General features: G+C 53.2%; 2 protein-coding genes across 2 annotated transcripts; one reads left to right on the top strand and one right to left on the bottom strand.

Moving 5' to 3' along the window:
* Window positions 1–52: 52 nt before the first annotated feature.
* NDUFS2 (NADH:ubiquinone oxidoreductase core subunit S2) lies at window positions 53–9,479 on the bottom strand. Its single transcript, XM_029229217.1, has 14 exons — window positions 9,163–9,479; window positions 8,253–8,359; window positions 5,238–5,428; window positions 3,587–3,707; window positions 3,296–3,408; window positions 2,966–3,040; window positions 2,718–2,795; window positions 2,493–2,578; window positions 2,169–2,288; window positions 1,330–1,459; window positions 956–1,051; window positions 693–776; window positions 492–549; window positions 53–299 (listed from the first exon to the last, which is right to left on the bottom strand). Exons 1-14 carry the CDS (start codon window positions 9,255–9,257, stop codon window positions 262–264), a joined length of 1,392 nt encoding a protein of 463 aa, XP_029085050.1. The 5' UTR covers window positions 9,258–9,479; the 3' UTR covers window positions 53–261.
* A 2,409-nt stretch (window positions 9,480–11,888) lies between these two features.
* Window positions 11,889–20,029, top strand: ADAMTS4 (ADAM metallopeptidase with thrombospondin type 1 motif 4). The gene is made up of 9 exons (XM_029229220.1): window positions 11,889–13,688; window positions 14,796–15,119; window positions 15,371–15,503; window positions 16,051–16,221; window positions 16,949–17,235; window positions 17,343–17,529; window positions 17,783–17,958; window positions 18,893–19,068; window positions 19,563–20,029. The coding sequence occupies exons 1-9, from the start codon at window positions 13,065–13,067 to the stop codon at window positions 19,987–19,989; spliced, it is 2,505 nt and encodes an 834-aa protein (XP_029085053.1). The 5' UTR covers window positions 11,889–13,064; the 3' UTR covers window positions 19,990–20,029.
* The last annotated feature ends 478 nt before the right edge of the window (window positions 20,030–20,507 follow it).

The raw sequence follows: 20,507 nt of genomic DNA on the forward strand, positions 1-20,507 counted from the left end.
CCCATCAAACTGAAAGACAGTAAGATACTGAGAAAGACATACCCACAAGTTTGGGCTTGAGGCCAGAAGGCAGCTCATTTATTATAATTTCTCCTTTTCCAGTACATGCACAGAAAGCCTGACAGCTAAGCATTCATGTACGTGTACACACACACACACACACACACACACACACACACACACACAGCGTCCCATTCCCAACGATGGAGAGGCTCCGCAGACGAAGCAGGTAGGCAGGGAGGTCCAATGCTGTTCCCGTGCTCACCGATCTACTTCTCCAAACACAATATCTTGGGTACCTAGGAGGTCAGGGGGAGGAGAAAAAAAGTGATGTTACCAAGAATCTAGAACTCATTACTGTGCTCAGGAAACTGAGGATTTCAGTCTATGCCCATAGTCTATGTTGAACAGGAAGTGTTCAGTTTCTGTCCCCAATCAGAGTCTCAAACTCCCTTGCCTAGAACACCTCTACTACACAACAGGCCTTGTACCTATGATGGCAACGACGTCCGCCAACATGTGTCCCTTAGACATCTTGTCCAAACCAGCCTGCAGAGATTAAGACAGCAATAGTGTTAGGCAAGATTAACAGGGTAGAAGGAGGAGGAGTGAAAGTTCATAAAAATCTCAACCAAGGCCATTAATTACTGGCTTCATGTATTAGCGTTAGAATCTTTGGGGTTGGTTCTTACCAGGTGGGCAAAACCAGGAGCCTTGATCTTGCATCGATAAGGGCGGCTGCTGCCATCAGACACCAGGTACACCCCAAACTCTCCCTGTCCAAGGAAGAAGGTTGGCTGCCTCCATTAACAGTAAGAACCCTTTCCTCTGCCAACAAAAACCTCTCTATTCACCCTCACGTCCTCTCTCTCACTGATGAACAAGCATTTATCTGAACATCCATCGCCAGTCACCCACTCCACGTACTGTCCTTTCCTTCCCCTTCTTGCCTCACCTTAGGAGCCTCGATGGCAGTGTATGTGGCACCTGGAGGAACTTGGTAGCCCTCAGTATACAACTTAAAGTGATGAATCAGTGACTCCATAGAAGTCTGGAGAGAGGAAAAACGGAGCGTCAACAGGCCAGACCCAAACTGTATGGCAGGTGTACCCACACACAGAAAATAATCCTACCCCCAGGGAGTCTAAAATCCCACATGTAAGCCAATGAGCACAGAAGGTATAGAAAAAGAGAGGAGGCTACGGGAGGTTAAGAATCTTATACAGTGAATTCTTTGAAAAGGGAAAACTGAAAAGTAGGATTTAATCCCAAGATACTCCTCCCCAGCCGCTGCCCCCTTTCCCCCTTTTCCCTCCCCCTATAGCTAACCTTCATCTCTGCTCGTTTTGGTGGAGACACTTTGGCATCATCAACCTTGATCTCCCCGGGAGGCATCTTGTTCAGACACTGTAAGATGATTCGAAGGGACTGGCGCATCTCCTCCACCCGACACAGGTACCTGAAGTAGATGAGACAGACTCAGATCAAGAGAAGAGCAGCCAGAGGATGAGATGTGAGGCTGGGAGGATGGATGCCCTTGGCCGAACTGAAGAGTGCTAGGTAACTTTCCTCATCCTTTTCTCCTAGTACAGCATCTCTGCTTGGCCTGGCCATCCATAGAAAACCTACAGTCTTCTGATTCGAGCACTGGGCCCTCTCCTAGTTTTCTCAGACCAAATCCTCTTCTAGTTTTCTCAGACCATGTCCTGTAGTAGTTCCCTCTTTAATTACCCTCTTAAACATTTTTTGGAGTATAGAACAGGTGAGAGTCAAAGTGACTCAAAAAGAAAACAGTAGCAAATTTTTCTTGGGGTCAGTAAAGAGGAATGGAATTTGAAGCTTAGAATCTAGTGGAAATAGCACTGGATAAGGAGGATTCTAGTCTCAAGCACTACTAACAGAATAATATCCCAGGCTAATCTCTAACTTTTATGCTTCAGCTTTCTCAGCTATAAGATGCAGCCCAAACTAGTTCCATCTAAGACATAAGAAGAATGTAAGGGTAAAATAAAATGTCCCATATGTGCAAGTACTTTGAAAAGCAACCTAGTTTAACACACACAAGAGCTCCAATAGATACTGGAAAGTATGAGAAAGAAGAAAGCAGTTAAGAGAAGAGTTAGGGGAAACTAGCTGGAAAATGAGCTAAGAAGGGATCTGGGCCTCACCTATCATAGCAGTCCCCTCGAGAGCCAATAGGAACATCAAACTCCACCTGGTCATAAACATCATAGGGCTGGGTCTTCCGCAGGTCCCACTGGATGCCCGAGCCCCGGAGCATTACCCCGCTGTAGAGAGTATAATGGGACCAAGGGTCACTTTCCACAAACCAAGAAAAGAGGCATGCTCTCTTCCCTAGTCTCCCCTCTCCCTCCCGCACGCTCTGGGCATGGGATACAAAGACAGCATGGCAAGGAAGGCGCCACACCTGAAGCCAAGAGATTAAGCTGGAACCCACCCGCCCCTAAGGAGAGAAGTCTTATTCCTCACACCTAAAACCATAGTTAAGTGCGTCTTCTGCTGTTACAACCCCAATGTCGACGGTCCGATTTTGCCAGATCCTATTGTTGGTCAGCATCTGTTGAGCAAGAGAGCTGGTGTGTGAACACTCTTCATGACACTCTTCACATACCTCTGTATTTCTTTATAATTGGGGATTAACCCCACAGATCCTCTTGGGGTAAAAGAGGGATTTTTCCCACTGACTCCTATCTTACCTCCTCCAGCTCATCAATGCGAAGAGAGAAGTTCTTAGAAAACTCATAAATGTCATCCATAAGCCCAAGGGGTAGGTCCTAGAAGACAAACGGAGAATCGATAGTGAGTGCAGAGTCTCCACTAAGGAGAGCCAGCCCTGCCTCAGGGATACAGGGTTTGCGCTTCCATCAGCCAGGGCTGCCCTCCAGTGGCCACAGAGGATACAAGCAAGGACTGGACCTTAAGAGAGGCAGGGGAGCCTGCTCACCTGGTGCACACCTCCTGGCCGGACATAAGCAGCATGCATCCGAGCCCCAGACACTCGCTCGTAGAACTCAAACATCTTGATAGGACACACTGGGAATCAGTGACAAAGTCCTGGGCCCCTAAGTCCAACACCATGATGGTCTACTCCCCCGCCCCCAGCCTTCTGGTGCCCAACCAACCCCTCATGACACAGAGCTCCTCAAGAATATAACCCAGGTTAAATATACCTTCTCCCCCTAAATGTTCTCTCTCCTTTTACTCTCGTCTCCTTCATACCTTCTCTACCTCTGGCACCTCCTTCCCTTTTCCTATTCTTTCCTCCTTCTCATACCTTCTCCCTTTCTTCAAACAACCAGAAGAAAGGGGTCATGGCCCCAATGTCCAGGGCATGTGTGGTCACAGCCATGATGTGGTTCAAAAGCCGAGTGATTTCTCCAAACAGCACTGTAGAGAGGTGAAGACAAGAGAAGGATACAGGAGCCAAGGATCCAGGCTGACAGAGCAGCTCTGGGCAGAGCCTGGGGTCTGCATACTAAGCTCCGGTTCGGCGCTCCTAAGATGCGGGGCAGAGGCACCATGCTGTACTCTCATTGGGCCACAGGAAGAAGGGGATGGGGCATACCTCGGATCCACTGTGCCCTAGGAGGAGGTTGGATGTTGAGCAACTTCTCCACAGCCAGTGAATAGGCCTGTTCGTTACACATCATGGACACATAGTCTAGCCGGTCGAAGTATGGAAGGGCCTGGGAAGAGGGAGGAATCAGGATCACATCTAACAGGCCAAGGAACCCTCAGTCTGGCTGCTAGAAGCACTGCTCTCAGTGGGCATCAGAGGTCAGTGCTACATAAACCTTCCCAATCTCAGGAGCCTCAGAAAGGCAGGATGAAACACACTGAAGGGGTGAAGGTGGGGGGACCCCGATTTGTCGTGTTTGTCCATTTCCATGGTGAAAATACTCCTACGAAGTCCCACTTTAAACTACCAGCATTGTGTAACTGACCACAGACAGTGCTGGGCCGAGTGGCACACCATTACACAGTATTTCCACGATACAGACACAATGGAAGCAAATACCTAAGGAGCACAGCGTAGAAAAATGTAGTAAAATAATGAAGGCATGGATTTTGATACTTCTTACCTTGATTTTTAATATATTAAATCGCAAGCTAGTATAATCTGATTTTTAATAACAGCTGTGTTTAACAACTGGCTCACAAAATTCCTGAAAAGTTAACAGTGCTCTTGTGAGCCAGTATGAGTTAGCTCCAGCACACCACTGCCAACCAAGTCTTCTGGGCCAAGTGACGCCTCTGTCAAAGAAGATCGCCTCTCTGAGATACTGCAGGAGAAAGGTAATCTCAGGAGGAAATTAAGAACACCAAGAAGAATGGGATTTGTTTCTGTAGGAAGAGTCAGGTAGAAATGGTTCTTCCCCAGAATACCAAGAAAGCTAAGTCCCAGCTGTATGCTGAACCAGCTTCAGCTTCCAGGAAGGAGGCGGAGCTAAGACGCCTCTCCTTGGAACGGCCAGTTCTTGCCCTGATGTCACTGTGACGTGGGATAAAGCTACAGGGTTTAACTCCATGGACTCTGGGACCAGAAACCATCGTTGCCTGGACTCTTTGGGGGAATCACATTCTAGTCAGCTGGTTCGAAATCCTAACTCCATCGTCCTCTGTTATCAAGAGCTTTCTTCATGATAGTAAGAAAAAAAACTTCAGATCCCCATCCCAGATCCGATTTCTTCAAATCTGACCCTACCCTCATTATTTGGGTCACAGAGTTCTCCTAAAAACAGCAAACTCTGTTACAAACTCCCTCCCGGTCACTCTGACTCACTGAGTATTTCGAAAACAAACTTAGAATGCTGGAAGATACAAGAATCAGCTGTTAAACCTGGGGAGTTGACGTCTCTCTCCTCTTTCCCTGACCCCAGGGACACCAGCTTTGACGTACTAGTACGACATAAGAGCAGGGAAACTGAGGCACTAGGGTAAGGATAAAGGGGTCAGCCAAAAGTCAGCCAGAGAAGAGCTAGGAGTGTAGTTCCAGCTCCAAAGTATTTCTGTTGGATAAACCAAATCCACATGATTCAAGTCAAGCATCCCCTGCCACATCCCTCCATCCTCCCAATCAAAACTGTCCTAATAACCTCAACGGGCTACTCCTCTCAACACCCTCCTCCCCTGGGGTTTTGGGGCAGTGAACTGGCAAAGTCCGAGGCTAAAGCATCCCCAGGTCCTGTCAACAGGTCCCCGTTCCCCCCCCACACCTGCAGATAGGTCTTGTATTCAATGAGCTTCTCAGTGCCTCGGTGCAGCAGCCCGATGTGAGGGTCACACTTGCGCACCATCTCCCCACTCAATTCCATCACTAGCCGCAGGACTCCATGGGCTGCTGGGTGCTGGGGCCCAAAGTTCAGGGTCAGGTTCGACACCAACGTGTCCTTTGGAGGGTCCACATCTGAGAAGTGGGAAATGATTGAGCCAAATGGTAATTCCTTTGAGAACCCCCAAAAGACAGCAAGGAGTTAATATCTCCCTGGAGACTTTCCATCTCACCATTCCATACCGTGCTGATTTCCTAACCTTTATCATAACCAGGAGGAAGACCATTAGATGGGAAAAAGGGAAGGGAGACTAAACTTTCTGATGAGAGGGACCATGAGCCTCACTCTTTCCATGTCTCTCAGGATACCTTTAAAAAACTAATAATGAGGGGCTTCCCTGGTGGCGCAGTGGTTGAGAGTCCGCCTGCCGATGCAGGGGACGTGGGTTCGTGCCCCGATCCGGGAAGATCCCACATGCCACGGAGCGGCTGGGCCCGTGAGCCATGGCCGCTGAGCCTGCGCGTCCGGAGCCTGTGCTCCGCAACGGGAGAGGCCACGACAGTGAGAGGCCTGCGTACCAGGAAAAAAAAAAAAAAAAAAAACTAATAATGATAGATAACACTTATACAGTCCTTATTATGTGCCAGGCACTACTCTAAGCACTTTACTTATTTTAATTAATTTAATTATTTCAACAACCATATAAGTAGTTGATACTATCATTATCCTCATCTCATTGGAGAAGTTGAGGCCAGAAACACTAAATGAATTGTCAGAGTTAGTAAGTGGCAGAGTCAGGATTTAACTCAGCCTGGTCAGCTCCAGACTCCACACTCTTTAACCACGAAGATACACTGCTCTCCAGATGTATCTGCTGAATGGACAACTAATTGGGAAATGTATACTTAATTCTTACTACTACTAATTGACAGTTTTTACCCTCAAGAGGCTTACAATTTAATTCGGGAGACAAGTACATGTGAGAAACTAGTAACACAGGTCAAATTTACAAGTTGCCAAGTAAGTTGCTTAGCCGTTAGGTATTTAAAGAAAGGAAAGAACACTGTGAAGACCTCGTGGAGGCAAGATATGAGCTGGCTCTTAAACACAGGGCATGATTCAAATAGGTAGAGAGAAGAGGCATCCTATGCTATGGAATGAACACATGTCAAATCTCAGAAACAAGAAAGTAAATATCTATGGAACTCTTGTTTGCCAAGAGACAGAAGATTAAGTGTTGGCAGGGTGTAGGGGGTAGTGGTTCAATTATCAGTATTATTTATTTATTTAAAATTTATTTATTTTATTTATTTATTTTGGGCTGCACTGGGTCTTCATTGGTGCACACGGGCTTTCTCTAGTTGTGGAGAGCAGGGGCTACTCTTCGTTGCGGTGCGTGGGCTTCTCATTGCGGTGGCTTCTCTTGTTGCGGAGCACGGACTCTAGGCGCACGGGCTTCAGTAGTTGTGGCTCGCAGGCTCAGTAGTTGTGGCGCACGGGCTTAGTTGCTCCGCGGCATGTGGGATCTTCCCGGATCAGGGCTTAGAACCCGTGTCCTCTGCATTGGCAGGCAGATTCTTAACCACTGCACCACCAGGGAAGCCCCAATTATCAGTATTATTAGTAAAACTTAGAAAGGACTTAGCATGAGGCAATCACTACACTACGTGGTTTACGTTACTTGTAACTCATTTAATCCTTACAATAACGCTATGAAGTAGGTACTCTATTCACTGGTAAATGGAGAGTTGAGATCTGAAACCAGAGTCTACCTATGCGACCAAAATTCTTCACCATGGGCTTTGGAGTCAGACAGACCCACGTACAAATCCACCTGTGTCCTCGACCACTTTTTAATCTCTCTACACCACAATTTCCTCAAGATTGGGATAATATTAGTATCACTCTCATAGGTCTGTTGTAACAACTAAGTGAAATAATGCATACAAAAACACTCAGCACATGGTAAGCACTCAGCTGTTGTTACTGTTAAATTTTTGAAAGGTTAACTGGAAGTTCCTTTGAAGGTTTTCGAGCAAAAGAATGAATGACATGCTAAAGTGATGTTTGGGGAAGATAAAGGCATAGACACTGTATAGGATAGCTGGAGGGAGACTATATCAGTGGCAAGAACCCATCAAAGAGACTTCCGAAATAATCAAGGTCTAATACAAAATAAGTCGAAACAACAAAGGAAGAAATGACCAGATGTGAAACATTATTAAAGAATCTGCATGTTATTGAACATAGACATGGAGGGCAAGAGAGAAAAAAGAGCCAAAGATGACTAAAAAGTTTCAATCCTGAGGGATTAGGAGAATGAGGGAGTCACTGATCAAAATTAAAAATCACGGGCTTCCCTGGTGGCGCAGTGGTTGAGAGTCCGCCTGCCGATGCAGGGGACACGGGTTCGTGCCCCGGTCCGGGAAGATCCCACATGCCGCGGAGCGGCTGGGCCCGTGAGCCATGGCCGCTGAGCCTGCGCGTCCGGAGCCTGTGCTCCGCAACGGGAGAGGCCACAACAGTGAGAGGCCCGCGTACCGCAAATAAATAAAATAAAATTAAAATTAAAAATCACAAGGAAGAGCTAGTTTTGATGGGGGGGAAAAAGGTTTCGTATTCAGAAAGGTTTCATTTGGGTGCCAGTGGGAAAAACCACCTTGTCAAGAGAGGGAGATGGAAATATACTGAATCTCTGGAAAAAGCTGAAGCTAAAGATATAAATTTGGTAGGGATCTTCGAGGGTTGACTGGGACCTTCTCTTTCTTTTCTCTTGGAATATTCTACTTGACAAATACCTCCTATTATCACTATTGTCACGTTTGTTGAGTTGCAAGGTTAAAGAAGCAAAAAGAGTTGGCGGCTAAAATTTGCCTCACACGGAGAGCTCAAGAGCACTTAGAAATCAGCTTGGGGCATGGAGGGGTGTAGGTTGGGACAGTGGCACTGGGCACTCACCATTCCAAGGTGGAGGCTTCCAGTGGGCTGTTTCCTTGGTGGGGTACATGACAGCGCCCCCAAACTGCTCTGCCCATTCCACATCTGGCTGCCATTGCCGAGCACCTCTGGGGAGGTAATGACAGATCCTAGACAAAGGGCCTGAACAGTGCTTGGTTTCTCTGTTCCCATTCACTTTCAGGTGGGCCCAGGGAAGGGTGTCTTGGATTCTTCAATGTCAAGTCACTGACACAGAGTTGTGTCGCTTTGGCAGAACAAACTGGAACTCTAGAGGTTCCATCCTTACTAACAACTTATTCCTGAAATCACTTCACCTATCACCCGTACACATGCAAAGCCGGGGATCCCAGCTCCTTTAAATTCTGGTCATATTCATATTCCCATCCTGGTGAATATGAACTCAAAAAGGTGTTTATTCAAGGTCAAACCAAGAGTAAGAAAAGAAAGGGGGGTGGGGCATGCTGGCTCCTTGGCTCTGCTCAAGTACGGCCAGAACAATGCACTGAGGCCAACCCGGGGATTCTTGGTTTATGTTCCTCCTTTAAGTCTATCGGGGTTGCTCTCCTCTTCTTCCACAGCGTCTAAGGAGAATTTTCACCAGTCGCGCCCCACCCGTGAAGGGGGTTGGGAAAAGCAGCAGGACATAAAGGGAGGGTGACATTATCACTAACACTGAGGCGCGGAGTCTCCCTCCAGCTGATTTCACCTCTGGCAGATCGAGCTCAAACCCTCTTTCCTCCCTCGGCCAAGGCAGGCACCACTGGATCCTGGAACTCGACAGAGCAGGCCTGGACGAGGGGTCACGGGCCTGGGTCATTCTTTCCTAGGGGGTCACAGGGCCCGTGGAGTCCCCGGACTCGAGAAACCCTAGCCCTGGGGACAGCGCATCGAGGGCTGCCCTTGGTCTCACCTGGTGGGCTGAATCGGCAGTCGGGCCCCAGCCCCGGGCCGCAGCACCAGGGCCGCGACGCCCCGGAGGCCGCATAGAGCCCTGAGCGTCGCCATCTTGCCCCGCCACAGACTGCGGGAAGGAGAACCGGGCGGAAGTGCCTCTTGCGCGCCTCCTGTGGGCTTCTCGCCTATTGGCACCACTCAGCAGCCCTCTTGGAAGCTGGCGGGGTCGCCGAGAGCGAACCTGACAACATCCGGGTTCTGCACCCCGGCTTCACTTTCGCTTAAATACCGGAGGCTGAGGCCCTTGCTGCCCAGCGCTCCTGGTGGGCTCTTCTAAGGCTGAGCAGGAGAAACTTGCAGTTCCTGATGCGGGCAGCGGCGCCCTCGCGCACCATCGCCGAGCTGCCTGCGCGCCTTAGAAAGTGCCCTGCCGCCCGGAGCCAGGCGGACACTCACATGGGGGCCCTTCCCCACTCCTCGCGTGAGCTCACCGCTGCTGAAGCCCTGCTCTCTGGTTGTGTCTGAGCCCTGCCCTTCTGGGGTAGACCCGGGCTTTGCCAATTACCTCCTTATCCCCGAATCCAAAAGATTCGGAGCCGGGAGAGCTAGCTAATTTCCAGACGGCCTAAATGGGTTAGGGAAAAGAGGCCCTAGTGGGGCTGGGCGGGTCTGAGAGCTCCTGTCAAAGTAAAATGAAGAAAGAGTAGGATGCGAAGGCCACCAGCATTGGAACGGGCTGCTGCGGTGTGTAGGAGCCACCTCATGAGGATAGGAGGTCCCCTGTGGGTGACCCTTATATCTGCCAGGCTTCCAGAGCCCACAGAATTACAGACCCAGGAAGTGCCCTTAGCGATGCCTCGCACCCCATTTCCACCCTGGGTCAGTCTCTTTTACCTCATATCTTTCCGACCCGGCCTCTGTACTGGCCAACAGCATAGAACTGTAGCACCATCAGGAGTCTGATCGTAATCCTGTGTGGAAGAGACAAAGAGGAGTTCCAGCCTTGGAGCTAGTTCCTGTTCTCTCTGCCTCCAAGCCCAGCTCCAGCTGGGCCACCCGTTAACTTTGCACATCCCTCCCACTTGGGGCCTGGAAAGAGGCCTTCCCCAGATCTCCTCCAGACAGGGTGCCTGGGCCACAGCTCACCAGCAGGACAGCAGGGTGGGGCAGACAGACCAGGAGAGTGGCAGAGACAGGGAATTCTTAGCTGCAAAGAAAGAGGGGAAAGCCAGACTTCTAGCCTGGGAGTTGACCTAGTGGGAACTGTACCAAAGGGTGAGGCCATATCCCTGACTGGGGGAACTGACTGGGACACCTGGGTGGGCTCGGCAGCCCTCACAGAGCCAGGCAGAGGCTGTGCCTCCCTGCTCCCCTCATTCCCCACCGTCTCCCTGGGCCTTCTCTCCCGGTATAGCTGAAACACACAGTGAATGTGGTGATAGTGAGGGAGGACGATGTAGGGACTGCATTTATTTGCCCTAATCCAGCCTAGGAGAAGACAGGATCGACTCCGGGCTGCTTGGCCCTAGGGGCAACTTGAGCTGGAACTAGGGTGAGGGATCCTGGGGGGCTGCCTAGGACACTGCATCTTTTGTGCCTTCTCCAGGCTGCCAGCGCTCCCCACACACACACTGCTGCTGTTACTCTAAGGCCTTTTGTCTCTCACTGCTTACTCGCCCCCTTTGTCCTCGTCTCAGATGTGGGTGCAGAGGGGCAGTAAGAGTCCTCTGGTGACAGCTCCTCTTGCTCCTGCCCCTTCTGGTCTCCCATCCTTTGTCTGACTCCTGCAGCACCAACCCCCTCCCCTTAGGACCAGGGTCAGGGCATGTGGTGGGTCAAGAGGTGGGTCCTGCAGTCCGAAGGGGGTGGGTGATACAGGAAGTGATGGTCACCAGGGCAGGTATCTGCAACCTGGGCAGGAAGGGAGGGGAAAAGGAAGTATTCTGGCGGATGGGATGTGGAGGACAGGAGGTGACCAGGCGGAGAGTGAATAGAGGAGTGGGGGCAGGGCCAGGTGGTCTGCCTCTGGGAAAGGAAAGTGCTGACGGTACTCTCCTTCCTGGGGATATCCTGGGGAAGGGAGTGGCCATAGCATGGGGTGAGCAGAAATTGCCCCTACTTCTGAGCCCTTTCCTTCCTTGTCTTGAGAATCCACCCCCAAGACTTCTTTGCTGAGTTCTCTCCAGTTCCAAACCAAGGAAATCATTCTGCTTCCTTTCCCTAACATTACCTCTTCCTCCCCAAGCACTCTCTCCATCCCAGGCACTGGGTTCCTGTTTCTCTCAGTTCCCTAATTTTCCTGTACCCACAGTGCTACAACCACCCTCTCCCTGTCCCATGGGGAATGAGAAATAAAGGATTACTAGATATTCCAGGAACCACTGGGTTCTTAGGACAAGGTGGGGCCGAAAAGGGGAACCAGGTGGGGATTCCCTCTGATGGATTGACATAGGGTACTTCTGGGTTCCTGAGAGAGCACTTCTTTCTTGTGCTGGGGGCTGGCTGACTTGAGGCTGGGGGAGGGTTTAGGGCAGTTGGGAGTGGGTAGGAGCAGGGCCAAGAGCCTGGGGGAAGCTACTGGGAGCTGGGCCAGGGAAATGGGGAGTCAGGAAGTGGGGAGGGGAGCTCTGGGGGGAATGGAGGCTGGAGGCAGAATGGCTGTCTGGGCTTCTGAGGGGGCGGGGAATGGTAATTCAGGAAAGGGGATCCTGAGGGAGAGAAGAGACGTTAGGGAAGAGGAGGTGCCACACTAGATCTCCCTTCTGTAAAAGGAAGAGTCGTTAACCCCTCCTGCCTTGTCCTCTGCCGGCTCCATGTGCCCATTCTAAGCAGACTCATCCTACCTTTGGGCAGTACACTCCCTTCTCCCTGCCTCCTTGCCTGCCCCTTCTCCCTGCCTCCTGTACTCTCTCCAGCTTCTTGGTCCCATCCTGAGCAGTGTCAAGCCACCTCCTTTCTTTGTTCGGCCGTCTTGATGCTTCCTTACCTGTTCCCCACCCTCTTTCCCTGGCAGCTCACTCAGTTCCCTCGGCCCTGGAAACCAGCCTCTAGGGGCAGAGGGCATCATGAGGGATCCCTGAGAAAAGGGAGGATGTGCCAGGTTAGACAGTGGGAGCTAGAATTCTCCTGGGACCATGGTCCCTTCTTCGCGTGTGGTCCAGGCCCTTTCCCTGACTTCCTACCCCTCCTGGGGCTCTGTCCCACCAAAAAGGGAAAGAGACAGCTGAGAGCCGACTGTGGGGTTTGGGAAAAGACTATGTCATCAGCTGGCCCAGTGCCTATGATCCATCCGGCTGCTAGAGATTCCCCTCCCCTGGGCAAGTCCCTTTTTTTTTTTTTTTTAAAGGAAAACAAAAACTAGATTTTTGGGAAGCAATGAAACACCCGTCTGAGTCCTACCACCAGAGCTCCTGGCTGAATGGCTTATAGCTCAGCCAATCGTAGCGGCTCAGGATGCTTAAAAGAGCTGGCGCGGAGAAAGGCTGGGAAGAACTCACAGGGAGACCCACAGACTCATAGACACGGGAGAGAGAGGAGGAGAAAGACAGAAACAAAGGCACGGCGGAAGGAGGCAGAGAGAGGACAGGCACAGAAGCGAAGCCAGACAGAGTCTGAGGGAAGTGCAAAGGGAGAGGCCAGAGAAGCTGCAGAAGACACAGGCAGGGAGAAACAAAGATCCAGGAGAGGAGGGTGTGGGAGGAGAGTTTGGAGGAACCAGACCACTAGACACCTCTCCTAAGCCTAAGGGCCAAGTTTTCTCCATCTCCTCTGAAGGTCCCCAGACCCTCTGAAAATTCTGCCTCTGACCCTGGCTAGGGTCCGAGCCCCGAGGCTCGAGAGAGGAGTTTTCCAAAGCCAGGGCAGGGAGGACTTGGTGCCCAGACGGCCTCAGTCCCTCCCAGCTTCAGCACCAGTGCCATGTCCCGGACGGACTCGCATCCCGGGAGGGGCTTGGCGGAGTGCTGCCTGTGGGGAATCCAACCCCACCTGCTGCTCCCCAGCGTGCCCGTCTCCGAGCTGCTTCTGCTGCTGCTGGCCTCCCTCCTGCCCTCAGCCTGGCCGGCCAGCCCCCTCCCCCGGGAGGAGGAGATCGTGTTTCCAGAGAAGCTCAACGACAGCGTCCTGCCTGGTTTGGGCACCCCTGCCAGGCTGTCGTACCGCTTGCCAGCCTTTGGGGAGACGCTGCTACTAGAGCTGGAGCAGGACCCCGGCGTGCGGGTGGAGGGGCTGACGGTGCAATACCTGGGCCGGGCGCCTGAGCTCCTGGGCGGGGCAGAGCCGGGCACCTACCTCACTGGCACCGTCAATGGAGATCCGGAGTCGGTGGCATCTCTGCACTGGGATGGGGGAGCCCTGTTAGGGGTGCTGCAGTATCGAGGGACCGAACTCCACATCCAGCCCCTGGAAGGAGGCACCCCTAACTCTGCTGGTGGGCCTGGGGCTCACATCCTACGCCGGAAGAGTCCAGCCAGCGGCCAGGGCCCCATTTGCAACGTCCAGGCTCCTCCCGGGAACCCCAGTTCCAGCCCACGAAGAGCCAAGGTAGGCAGCCCTGGAGTCTGTGTCCTGCAGTGTCCTGCTGCCATGTCTGTCCTACTGACCCCTATTCACCTTCTCTCCACCCACTTCCACTTCTGGCCAGCCTGCTGCTTCCCTCCCTTCTGTCTGCCTTTTCTCTTTCCACTGGCCTCCTTTCCTGGGAAGGCTCTGGTTTTTCCCTGCCCCAACCCTTCTCCTAGCCAGACCGCTGATCCCAAGGGGGTTCCCAGGGTTGGGTCAGAGACGCTATGCTGGGAATGACCACTCTCTCTCTCCACCCCAACCCTGCCTGGCCATGGCATCCTACTGGCACAGTCCCCAACAAGGAGGCCCTCCTGATAGCCCCTTGGCCTTGACTCTTTTCTGGGCCCCAAATTTGATTTTCACCACCAGCTAAAGGAGTGAGGTTTGAGGCCCAAGAGACTGGCCTCTGGCTCCTGATGCTGTCTTCAAAATTGTTCTGGCAAACTGCAAACTAGGGCAGGAGTGGACCGGGGAGGAAAGGCATCCTGAACCCCCTTCTGGTCCGTCCCCTTCCCACATTGCGGACTGACTGCAAGGCTGCCTGAGGCTCCATCCTTTCCTCCCTCCCACTCCCAGTCTCCCCCCTTCTTCCCTTCCTTCCTCCCTCCCTCTCTAGCTTTAATCCAGACCAGACGCTCCCTCCACACCCGCCACGCTGAGATCTGGCCCTGGCCCTAGCCACTGACTGAATTGTTCCTCCAACCACACAGGGAAGACACGTTGCAGCCCAGCCCTCTAGCCCCAGTCCTGCAGCCCCAGACACACTCAGGCATGGGGGACCCCAAAGTCCCTCCCAGAGGCAGTCCCAGCTGCTTTTCACCTCTTGCGCCCACATAGCCCTGGGACGTGGCATCCCCATCCCCTCCCCTTCTCAGAACCAGCAGATGATTTCGCAGCGTTACCACAAAAGCCCTGGGATTTGGAGTTGGTGGGGAGGCCCCACCGAGTCTCATCAGGAATCCCGTGGGATGTATGTGGCCCAGCTGGCTCTGCTGAGTTCCAGACCCAGGAAGTAAGGGAGGGGAGAAGTGATCCATGGGTCTGGGAGGCTATTTCAGGATCCTCCTCCCCTTTTTTCCTCTCCAGCGCTTTGCTTCACTGAGTAGATTTGTGGAGACCCTGGTGGTGGCAGATGACAAGATGGCGGCATTTCACGGTGCTGGGCTAAAGCGCTACCTGCTGACGGTCATGGCAGCAGCGGCCAAGGCCTTCAAGCACCCAAGCATCCGCAACCCTGTCAGCTTGGTGGTGACTCGGCTAGTGATTCTGGGGCCAGGTGAGGAAGGGCCCCAAGTAGGGCCCAGTGCCGCCCAGACCCTGCGCAGCTTCTGTGCCTGGCAGCGAGGACTCAACACCCCCGAGGACTCGGACCCTGACCACTTTGACACGGCCATTCTGTTTACCCGTCAGGTGAGGCCCCAATCAGCACCTCAGGCCATGCACTGCATAACCCCAAGAAGCACCACTGCACAGACCGTGATGTAAATGGTGCCCCTGGAGCTGTTCAACATGGTGCCTGGCCCCAGCCACACTGCCAGTGCTATCTGGGCCCTGACAGTGCTGGATACGCAGTGCCCAGGTCTCCACTAATCTGGATCTCAGCTCAATGGACGCTGGTGTCTTGGCTCCTCATGTATTGTCTCTGATCTCCCTCTCCACAGGACCTGTGTGGGGTCTCTACTTGTGACACTCTAGGCATGGCTGATGTGGGCACTGTGTGTGACCCAGCTCGGAGCTGTGCTATCGTGGAGGATGACGGGCTCCAGTCAGCCTTCACTGCTGCTCATGAACTGGGTAAGTTAGGGGTGGGGTCATGGGGCACCTGTGATGAGTGAGAGAGCTATCAGGGGTGAGGTGAGGGGACAGTGAGCTCACCAGGGTACAAATGCAAGTCACAAGGTGTTTCTTCCTTTTCCCCAGGCCTAGGTCCAGGGCCATTACCCTTCTCTGCTCCGGATGTAGACATTTAGATTTTTCTATTAAATGAGATAGTGTGTAGAAATCTACTGTGAACTGTGTTTGGAGGGGAGGTGGCACAGTACTGAGAAAGATTATTCACAAGAGTCAGTGATAGAGTGGATGGAATCAGGGTTGGGAATGTAGGCTATAAGGAAAAGTCGGTAGGGAGGGGCCCTGAGTGTATCATGGGGAGAGGGGAGACAGAGCAAGGGGGGCTACATATTGAGAAGCCCTTGGAGCACCAGAAAGACATTGGGGGCAGGTTGGGATGGGGAATGGATCTGACCATCCATACCTGCAACCAGGCTTATGATGGGCCTGCAACCCCCTGAGGGCACAGGGATGAGACCCTTGGACCCTAACAGGGCCTCTGCTCCCACAGGCCATGTCTTCAACATGCTCCATGACAACTCAAAGCCATGTGTTGGTCTGAATGGGCCTGGGAGTACCTCCCGCCATGTCATGGCTCCTGTGATGGCTCACGTGGATCCCGAGGAGCCCTGGTCCCCCTGCAGTGCCCGCTTCATCACTGACTTCCTGGACAATGGCTATGGTAAGCAGATGGCACTCCCCTTTCCCTGTGCAGGACCCAGTTCCTGCCCCCCACTGTACTTTCTCTTCTGCCGCATTTCACATGGGCCAAACTGACTCCTTCCAACGTGCCTCCTCTGCAGTGTGGGATGGAGTGAGAAATGCTGCTGCCTTTGTGTGGTTCCCACTTCCTCTCAAAATAAATAGCACAGCTACCGGAGGCAAGTTTTGGCTCAATAGAATTAGAACTGACCTTCTAAGGGCCACAACTGTCCAACACTGCAAGGGGCTAGTTGTGAAAGAGGTGACTGCCTTGTCACTTGAGGTGTGCATGCCTAGCAGTATGACTATGGTTGGGCAGGGCTGTTGATGAGAAGCAGACTCAGGAATTCTGTAGCTGGTTGGAATAGGTAGGAAGATCTAGTGCTTTGAGTTCCTATCCTGATCCTGTTCTTTAGATGTGTGTAGACGTGTGACTGTAAGTTACCTCACTTCTGTGTAGCTGATTTGTAAAATACGCATAATAACGGTAACCACCTCATAGGCTTTGGCCATGATTAAACACGATACTGTTGGTCAAGCATTTAGCCAATGTTCATCACATAATAAGCATTGAATACATTTAGCTGCTACTTAAAGCTTCTTCCAGCCCTAGAATTTGGATCTTAGGATCTGTCAGGCCCTGGGGAGCCCAAGGCTGGCACCCCTTCAACCTATTGGTGACGTCATACCCCTGCCTCTTTTCCCAGGGCACTGTCTCTTAGACAAGCCAGAGGCTCCCCTGCATCTGCCTGTGACTTTCCCGGGCAAGGACTACGATGCTGACCGCCAGTGCCAGCTGACCTTTGGGCCTGACTCACACCATTGTCCACAGCTGCCGCCACCCTGTGCTGCCCTCTGGTGCTCTGGCCGTCTCAATGGCCACTCCATGTGCCAGACCAAGCATTCACCCTGGGCTGATGGTACCCCCTGTGGGCCCGCACAGGCCTGTATGGGTGGCCGCTGCCTCCACGTGGACCAGCTCCAGGACTTCAATGTGAGATCCCAAGGGCAGGGGAGGGGCAGAGGGCCTGGGGGAGGAGGGAGTGGCCCTGAGCCCAAGAGAGTGTATTCATCCCACTCTTCCATTCTGTCCTTCTGCAGATCCCACAGGCTGGTGGCTGGGGCCCCTGGGGATCGTGGGGTGACTGCTCTCGGAGCTGTGGAGGTGGTGTCCAGTTCTCTTCCCGGGACTGCACACGGCCCATCCCCCGGAATGGTGGCAAGTACTGTGAGGGCCGCCATACCCGCTTTCGTTCCTGCAATACCCAGGACTGCCCAACTGGCTCAGGTGAGGAGTGGGGAGGATGGGAGCCTTGGGAGGGATGGGTAGGACGGAAAGGACTGTCCCTTGAGTTCAGGGACCAAGGAGGTGTTGACTGTCCCTGCTGTTGGGGGGAGTGACTTTACCCTTCAGGAAAGTGACAGGTAGTCTGTGGGGGAGAGAGCTGCCGTACTGTCTGGAGGTCTGAGAGGCTCGGTGGAGGGGCTGGTGGGGCAGCGTGAGGAGAGAGGGGCTCTGACTGTCCATTTTAACCCTACAGCGCTGACCTTCCGTGAAGAGCAGTGTGCGGCCTACAACCACCGCACTGACCTCTTCAAGAACTTCCCAGGGCCCATGGACTGGGTTCCTCGCTACACAGGTGTGGCGCCCCGGGACCAGTGCAAACTCACCTGCCAGGCCCGGGCACTGGGCTACTACTATGTGCTGGAGCCACGGGTGAGAACCAGGGTGCCCCAGGGCCCCGTCTAAGCTCACACACTACCCAACCCACCCTCTACTTTCGGATGGCGGAGATCCCAAACAGCACTACTGCTGGCGTTCCCACAGCCACGCCCGGGGCCCACTCAGACTTCTCTGGCCGTGGGTATTTAGAAAACTAGCCCTGGACTCTGGATAAGTTGCCAATCAGGCAGCTCTAGCGTGTCCCATTTCCCTTGGTTTCTTTCCCTCTCTCTCCCCCATCTTCCAGTGCTCCGTTTTGTGAGAATGGAAGTGTGTGGACTTTTGGGCCCTTCTCTGACCCCCTTCCCATGGGCTCCTCTGGCAAATTACAGTGGTGGCCTCATTGAGCTCATGGATGGCCAGTCCCTCACTGGACAGGCCTCCTGGAGACAGCAATGTCCCCGCACCGCCCCCCCCCCACCTCTGTGATAGGGCCCTGGGTTGAGGCTGAAGAAAGAACAAGCCTAGCAGGTTTGCATCCTTCACCCCTGTTCTGGGGAGAAAGCCTGCACGTTGACTGCCCTCTAGTGTCCAGCTGGGACGGTACCACCAAGATTTAGGGCTTGGGGTTGGGACCCAGACCTGCAATTCCCGTGTTGGCTTCTCTGCTTGCCAGCTGTGTAACCTTTGGGCAAGCTCCTAATCTTTCTAAACCTCAGTGTTCCATCTCTACAAACCTCAGATAGTGGTTGTGAGATTTATATAGCACTTAGCACCGTGCCTAATTCATAGTGAGTGCTCTGAAAATGGTGGCTTTTATGATTACCATCCCTTACAGTGGCTGGGGTTCCCTCCACACTCCATCCACATCCCCTCCCTGACCCAACTTTTCTGGCATCCCCTCCCTGATGGGATATGGGTCTTGTTCGACCTACCAGCCCGTTTTGACTAAGGAAGACCCTTTCACCACTCCCTCTCTTCTCCTCAGGTGGTAGATGGGACCCCCTGTTCTCCAGACAGCTCCTCAGTCTGTGTCCAGGGTCGCTGCATCCATGCCGGCTGTGACCGCGTCATTGGCTCCAAAAAGAAATTTGACAAGTGCATGGTGTGCGGTGGGGATGGTTCTAGCTGCAGCAAGCAGTCTGGCTCCTTCAGAAAATTCAGGTTCATTCACTATTTATTTCCTCCTCCCACCTTCCTGGACGCTGTCCTGGGCCCTGGGGATACAGAGGTGAACTCAACACTGCTTCTCCTTTCAAAGAGCTGACGTACAGTCTAGTAGCGGAGACAGACGAGTTCACAGTTACAGCGCAGTGTCCCACCTGCTCAAAGGTGTCAGCCTGGGCTGCTGTGAGGGCACTTGTGGGCATCATGGAAGGCTTCCCAGGAGGTGACCTCCCTTCTGGAGGAAGAATAGGAATTGGACAGGCACCAAGGAGGCGGGGCTTAGATGGGCACCTCAGTAAGGGGGCAGCAGGTGTAAAGGCCCAGAGAGGAGGAAGGAGGGCACATTTGCATGTAGCTCAGATCTAGGCTGGACAGCTCACGTAGGTCTGGGGAGACAACCTTCTATACACATACAATCATAACAAACACAGCTCAGAAAGGCTGAGAGGATTCAGGGAGATGCTGAGTTCTCCTCTACTCCTTGCACACAGGTACGGATACAACGATGTGGTCACCATCCCCGCAGGGGCCACCCACATCCTGGTCCGGCAGCAGGGTACCCCTGGTGTCCGGAGCCTCTACCTGGCCCTGAAGCTCCCCGATGGCTCCTATGCCCTCAATGGTGAATACACGCTGATACCCTCCCCCACAGACGTGGTCCTACCCGGGGCAGTCAGCTTGCGCTACAGCGGGGCCACTGCAGCCTCGGAGACACTGTCCGGCCACGGGCCCCTGGCTCAGCCTTTGACGCTGCAGGTCCTGGTGGCTGGAAACCCCCAGAACGTACGCCTCCGCTACAGCTTCTTCGTGCCCTGGCCAACCCCTTCAACGCCACGCCCCCCTCCCCAGGACTGGGTGCACCGCAAGGCACAGATTCTGGAGATCCTCCGGCGGCGCTCCTGGGCGGGCAGGAAATAACCTCACCGTCCCGGCTGCCCTTTCTGGGCACCGGGGCCTCGGACTTGGCTGGGAGAATGAGGGGGTTCGGCAGCTGCCTCGCACCGAGACACAGTTGGGGAGGGGCTGTGAGGTGAACCCGCCCCTCCTCTCTGCCCTACCGAGCAGGCTGGCCCTGCCCGGGTTTCCTGCCCTGGATGGCTGGTGGATGGAAGGGGCTGGGAGATAGTCCCCTATCTAAACTGCCCCCTCTGCCCTGCTGGTCACAGGAGGGAGGGGGAAGGCAGGGTAGACCCCGGTTGTATTTATTTAGTATTTATTCACTTTTATTTAGCACCAGGGAAGGGGATGAGAGCTAGGGCCCTGGGGAAACTGACCCCCTGCCCTCGTAGCCCTCACCCTGTCTAGGAAATCCAGGGTGGTGGTGATAGGTGTAAGTGATCTCTGTGTGTGTGTGTGTCTGTGTGTGTGTGTGTGTGAGAAGATGTGTGTGTGTGTGTGTGTGTGTGTGTGTGTGTGTGTGTGTGTGTGTGTGTGTG

This window comes from Monodon monoceros, unplaced genomic scaffold (genome assembly GCF_005190385.1).
Source record: "Monodon monoceros isolate NGI ecotype Baffin Bay Population unplaced genomic scaffold, NGI_Narwhal_1 Super_Scaffold_18, whole genome shotgun sequence".
NCBI lineage: Eukaryota > Metazoa > Chordata > Mammalia > Artiodactyla > Monodontidae > Monodon > Monodon monoceros.

What these genes read in the sequence shown, in the direction of transcription:
- ADAMTS4 (XM_029229220.1), top strand. Translation starts at nt 13,065, where the DNA reads ATGTCCCGGACGGACTCGCATCCCGGGAGGGGCTTGGCGGAGTGCTGC. An exon ending in CCATTCTGTTTACCCGTCAG is followed by an intron (nt 15,120 to 15,370) that starts GTGAGGCCCCAA and finishes CCCTCTCCACAG; the next exon opens with GACCTGTGTGGGGTCTCTAC. An exon ending in ACTATGTGCTGGAGCCACGG is followed by an intron (nt 17,959 to 18,892) that starts GTGAGAACCAGG and finishes TCTTCTCCTCAG; the next exon opens with GTGGTAGATGGGACCCCCTG.
- NDUFS2 (XM_029229217.1), bottom strand. Translation starts at nt 9,257, where the DNA reads ATGGCGACGCTCAGGGCTCTATGCGGCCTCCGGGGCGTCGCGGCCCTG. An exon ending in TGTTTGAAGAAAGGGAGAAG is followed by an intron (nt 3,041 to 3,295) that starts GTATGAGAAGGA and finishes TGTCCTATCAAG; the next exon opens with ATGTTTGAGTTCTACGAGCG. An exon ending in GGACGTCGTTGCCATCATAG is followed by an intron (nt 300 to 491) that starts GTACAAGGCCTG and finishes CTGACCTCCTAG; the next exon opens with GTACCCAAGATATTGTGTTT.